Source organism: Octopus bimaculoides, chromosome 8, assembly GCF_046866305.1.
Source record: "Octopus bimaculoides isolate indiv1 chromosome 8, ASM4686630v1, whole genome shotgun sequence".
Classification (NCBI taxonomy): domain Eukaryota; kingdom Metazoa; phylum Mollusca; class Cephalopoda; order Octopoda; family Octopodidae; genus Octopus; species Octopus bimaculoides.
In genome coordinates, this window is record NC_142935.1 from 76958268 (window position 1) to 76964267 (window position 6000).

At 33.3% G+C, this 6000-nt stretch overlaps 2 protein-coding genes across 4 annotated transcripts in view; one reads left to right on the plus strand and one right to left on the minus strand.

Annotated features, from left to right (window-relative positions):
* Positions 1–671, minus strand: part of LOC128248589 (uncharacterized) — a 23119-nt gene extending 22448 nt beyond the window's left edge. For 2 of the 3 annotated variants that reach the window (XM_089356689.1, XM_089356688.1), the window contains exon 1: positions 531–669. The gene's annotated coding sequence lies outside the window, so the exon portion shown is untranslated. Of the gene's footprint in view, positions 1–530 lie in introns of all 3 variants that reach the window. The other variant, XM_089356691.1, reaches the window with a different exon arrangement.
* On the plus strand, positions 622–5728 carry LOC149134455 (uncharacterized). The gene has a single exon (XM_089356675.1). The coding sequence runs from the start codon at positions 1888–1890 to the stop codon at positions 3895–3897; it is 2010 nt and encodes a 669-aa protein (XP_089212801.1). The 5' UTR covers positions 622–1887; the 3' UTR covers positions 3898–5728.
* Positions 5729–6000: the final 272 nt, after the last annotated feature.

Genomic DNA, 6000 nt, shown 5'->3' on the forward strand with positions numbered 1-6000 from the left:
AGCCCTGGGACTGACCTCAAATCTAAATACAGCCCAAAACTGTCATTTCTGAAAATATTTATAATTTAAACATCAGAATAAGATTCTGCAAAAATATTTCACAAATTAATTGGCGGATTTTATTTAGAAAAATAATTTTTCAAAAGAGATTTCGACGAATTTTTCGAAGAAACATACTACTTAATGGGCTTTGACGTAATATTTTTAGATAATTGTAATCTATAATGTTTTTAAAAATTCATATGTGAAAAATAATTCGAAAATGTCAAAAAACGAAAAATTTCAGAAAGGAGACGAAAGCAAAAAATATAATTTTTCTCTTTTTTTTTCAGAATCATAATCTGCGATGTTTCAAACAGTTTTTGTCGAATTAATTTCCGACTTTATTTTACAAGATTACCTCTGAATCTCTTCCGAGTCAGTAGAAAAACAAACAAATAAATAAATAAAATAATTTTCGTTCGTGATTCTCAGTCTGGGATGTTAGGTAAAGCAAAAAACTAGTAAATTCTGTTTTAAGTTATACTGACCATGTCTTATATCCAATGTTTTAATGGTTAGGCCATTAAATTAAAATGACGAGGTGAGGAATAATTATCGCTGCAAATTTTCATGTGTTGTCCGTATAAAATAAACATTCTCAATAATATTTCGACATTGTAAACAAACACATTATCACAGTTCTCTAATAAGAAAATTATTTGGTAACCAAAGATCATTAGCAATTTCAATACTTTAGAAAATTTCATTTGTAAAAAAATATAAATTACTACCGGTAAGGGGAGGTAACTAGAGCTACGGTATTTTTTCCGTTTCCGGGTCATTCTCTGCATTTTTTTTTTTTTCATAACATACGTTATCTATTTCATACCTGTAATTATGTTTTCCCATTAGTAATTTGTAGTCTACAGCAATTGAGGCACCAATCGCTAAATTCTTCCTTACAAGACATAGTAGTTGCCAATTCTTTCACCCACAGCAGTACGAGTAAACAACGATACACTGAAGTTGCTATAACAACAATGCCTCTAACTTTATTAATTTTTTCTATGTGCTGGCCAAAAGGAAAAGATCCACAAAATTTGTGCAAACGAACGGAAGGAAGGTGGGTGGGGAGAGGAGTTTCTGAAAATTCACACGGTCCAATTTTTTTTTCCCCATAACTTCTAGGAAAACATTTTCCCAACAAATTTCTTTATAATCTATGCCGTTTGAAAGGTGTTTTTGTCAAATTTCATTAAAAGCTACTCACTTTCCTGAAAGTTAGGAAGGAAAACATCGGATCGTGTGAATTTTCCGAAATCCTCATCTTCGGAAAACATTTCCCCCAGAAATTTCTTTATAATTGTAATCTGTGCCATTTGAACGGTATTTCTATAAAATTTCATCAATACATATCCACTCCGTTGGTTTGCGCAATTTTTTTTTTCATATTCGTTTTCTACACATTTTTTACACCTACTAGGCTTGGGGGTTTTTTGGCGTGACCGGGTCTTAAACTATATATTGACCGCTATTTCTCACACATCGAAGGATCACGTTGATGTTTCCTCAATAACATAACAGTCTATTTTGTCGGATGATGTTTTTGTCTATTAAATTCTGTCTATTAAATTGTTAGGAACTCTTCTGTATGTCACCGGTGTGATTCAAACGAAGTTAAAAATTATCAGTTACACCGTTTACTTCGTGTGTTTATTGAAAGTTCGGCTAATATTATTGTATATACTGGCCTTGTGCCAAAATTTGAAACTAATATTATTATAATTATTTATAGTCATTTATTTTAATCATATCATGTAAACGGAGGCCCATAATATCCAAGTCTAAATCTGAATCATAAAACATAGTAACAGACATTTCTCAGTTTTTAAGAATTCTTCAGGAATGGAAGACATTAATGAGTTGGATACTTCTAACACAACTGTTTTTAACAATGTAGACTCAATTATACAGACAGTCAGTGGTAAGAAACCTTTACCTAGTGAAACATTTACTAAACAAACACCAGTAAACAGAAACATTGCTAAATATTGTTGTGAGGTTTGTAAGAAAACATTCCCTTTAGAACATGAAATGTTCGCTCACAAAAAAATACACAATAAGGAAAAACCATTCCACTGTGAAGTATGCGGGAAATATTTTGTATCTAACAGAAATTTAACTAAACACACAAGAATACACACTGGAGAAAAACTGTTTCATTGTGAAATATGTGGGAAACCTTTCGTTAATAATTCGAATCTTGTTATCCACATACGTAGTCACACTGGAGAAAAACCGTATAGTTGCGATATATGTGGGAAATCTTTTGTCAATAATAGTAATTTAAAAGGACACAAAAAAATACACACTGGCGAAAAGCTGTTTCAGTGCGATTTGTGTGCGAAATCTTTCATTGATAATTGGAAACTTATTATCCACAAACGTAGTCACACAGGAGAAAAACCGTTTCACTGTGAAATCTGTGGGAAATCTTTCTCTCAGAATTCTCACCTTGTTGTCCACATACGTAGCCACACTGGAGAAAAACCCTTCCATTGTGATATATGTGGTAAATCAACGGTCTCTAATAGTAGTTTGGCAAGTCACAAAAGGATACACACTGGAATAAAGCCATATCGTTGTGAAATATGCGGGAAATCTTTCACCGATAATTTGAATCTTGTTATACACAAACGTAGACATACAGGAGAAAAACCGTTTCACTGTGAAATATGTAAGAAATCATTCTCTCAAAATTCTCATCTTGTTATTCATATTCGTTGTCATACAGGAGAAAAACCCTATCAGTGTGATGTGTGTGGGAAATCTTTGGTGTCTAACAGTAGTTTAATAAATCACAAAAGGATACACACTGGAGAAAAACCATTTCATTGTGAAATGTGTGGGAAGTCTTTCACTGATAATTTGAATCTTGTTATACACAAACGTAGACATACTGGGGAAAAACCATTTAGTTGTGAAATGTGTGGGAAATCTTTCATTGAAAGTTCCAAGCTTACAATCCATAAACGAAGACACACAGGAGAAAAACCATATAGTTGTGAAATATGTGGAAAATCATTCGTGAATAATAGTGATTTAAAAAGTCATGAACGAATCCACACTGGAGAAAAACCCTATCACTGTGAAATATGCGAAAAATCATTTTCTGTTAATTCTAGTCTAGCAGTTCACAAAAGAATCCACACTGGAGAAAAACCTTATCAGTGTGAAATATGTAGAAAATCTTTTGTCTATAAAAGTAACTTGACAAGGCACAAAAGAATCCACACTGGAGAAAATCCATTCCATTGTGACATTTGTGGGAAATCTTTTATTGAAAACTTTAAGCTTACAGTCCACAAACGTAGGCACACTGGAAAACAACCATACTGCTGTGAAATATGTGAGAAATCATTTGTGAATAATAGTGATTTAAAAAGCCACGAACAAATCCACACTGGAGAACAACTCTTCCACTGTGAAACATGTGGGGAATCATTTCATTTGAATTCTTTACTTGTATTCCACAAACAAAAAAACTGTGGAGAGAAACCTTATCTCAGTGAAAATTACAGGCAATCTTTCCTTAAAAATGAGGATTTAAAATGTCATGAGCAAATACACCCAGAAGAAAAGTGTTATCTTTGTGAAATGTGTGGCAAATCCTTCTCTCGGAATTCTGATCTATTAAGCCACAAACGTAGACACACGGGAGAAAAACCTTGTCACTGTGAAATGTGTGGGAAATCTTTTGTTAATAATAGTGATTTAAACAGGCACAAACGAATACACACTGGAGAGAAACCATACCACTGCGAAATATGTGGGAAATCCTTTATCACTTACACTCTCTTAAAAAGACACCAACAAATACACACAAGAGGGAAATCTTTTAACCATGAAACATGAGAAATTGTTCCTTTGTAAATCTAAATTTATAGTCCATCAATATACCTACATTAGCAAACATTGATCACAGTGAATTATGTTAGAAATCATTGTCTTCAAATTATGATTTTGTGTACACATGTATGCTCTGAAAAACACCCTTTCACTTAAATATTTATGAATTCTGATCTTCAAGAAGTTGCGAAATGAATAAACACTTGGCATAGAACAATATTAGTGTAGAATATGTGAGGAGTCATTCAGGAATAAGTAAGTCTACATTTTTAATCCAGAGTTGAATACAGACTGGAGACAAAAATTATCATTGTGAAATATTTCTGGTCTTTTAATCCACTAATATATCCACAAATACACCCTGAAAGAAGATCTATTCACTGTTATTTATCATTAAAGTTTCTTGACTGGGAAAATAAAGGAGGAAAACTTTATAGATGTAAAATTTGTGGAAAATGATTCTCATTCAAAGAACATGTTAAACATAAATACATATAGACATGGAAAATATTGAGAAGAATTTGTTGGAAACATTCTCTTTAATAGTAAAACCAACTAATTTCTGAGAGATTTGTGTAAAATCTTGTCACTGAAATTTGTGACAAAAGATTTGTTTTCCTATGGAAATTAAAATCTTATAACTTTGTTGAATGGAGTAATCTGGAAAAGGGAAATATTTTTTTAACATTAATTACCAGTGAAAACATTAATAAAATCATTATCATTCAATGCCCATTTTCCATATTGGCATAGGTTGGATGATTTGACTGGAGCTGGTAAGGCCCAGAGCTGCTCCAGGCTCCATTGCCTGTTCTGGCATGGTTTCTATGGCTGGATGCTTTTCCTGATACCACCCACTCCATAGAGTGTAACTTGTGCTTTTAATGTGGCACCAGCACTGGTATCAATTCTACTGTGAAAGACAGGTCTTAGGTACAGCAATGTGCCAGATATCTCAGTCGTTAGTCATCTCCTTTGTAAAGCTTAGTAGCTTGAGATCGGCCTTCAAAATATTGTTGAATAATATTGTCTCCATTCATAATTACAAACTTAAGGGAAATGGCTCCTATATCTTGAAACACTAGATGTCAGAACATTTTAGTAGCTTGGTTTTAGTGATAGTGGTCATATTGATTCAGTAGAATTCTGCAGATAGATGGATGTTATGATATTTTCCGTATTTGCTGGTTTATAATAACATCCATTCGTGGATGCTGGTTGCATAACAACACAATTTTTGTTCATTTGCTGCAGCTATTAAGTTCAACTCTACCAGCACCAATGCCAATTATAAATAAATATTGCTAAGACTGCAATATGATAGGTAAATACTAGGTTTGAGAGAGAGACTGTCAACTTTAAACCTTGGTAGATGAGAGAAGGTTTTGTTTTTGTTGTAGTTTTGTGAGTAGCTACAAGTAGCTGCTGTACCCATTATAATATCACAGTATCTAAAATAAGGTTAATCTCTGTTGTAGTTTGGTGAGGAGCTGCTGTAACTGTTTTATTATCATACACAGTATCTCAAGTATAACCAATTTAGTCACTGCTCTGTATGATATGAGACTTGTTCTGCGTCAATGAAACTGATTGAAAGCAACACCAAGTACTACTGATACTTCATTATGATGTACCATGAAATGGTTATAAAAAACACTCATGTATTGATTTTCTCCCCATAAACACATTTTATGGAATGATGATGTGGTCCATTGCTGGGATATAAGCAACAGCCACAAAAAAAATTATTTAAAACTTTAACCCCACCCTGCATCAAGTGAGTCCAAAGAAAAACTTACAGAAAAGTATGCTATTAAAATAAATTATCTTTTACACATGTTTATCTTTTTTTAACTCACTCTGTCACCTTACTGAAATTCTTTACACATGCATACATCATCATCGTTTAACGTCCGCTTTCCATGCTAGCATGTGTTGGACGATTTGACTGAGGACTGGTGAAACCAGATGGCTACACCAGGCTCCAATCTGATTTGGCAGAGTTTGTACAGCTGGATGCCCTTCCTAATGCCAACCACTCCGTAACAAACACACATAGTGTGAGCGATATACTTTTATAGAGTGGGAAAGTGAAAGAAATAGATAAAT

Coding starts and splice junctions, on each gene's coding strand:
- LOC149134455 (XM_089356675.1), top strand. CDS start 1,888: ATGGAAGACATTAATGAGTTGGATACTTCTAACACAACTGTTTTTAAC.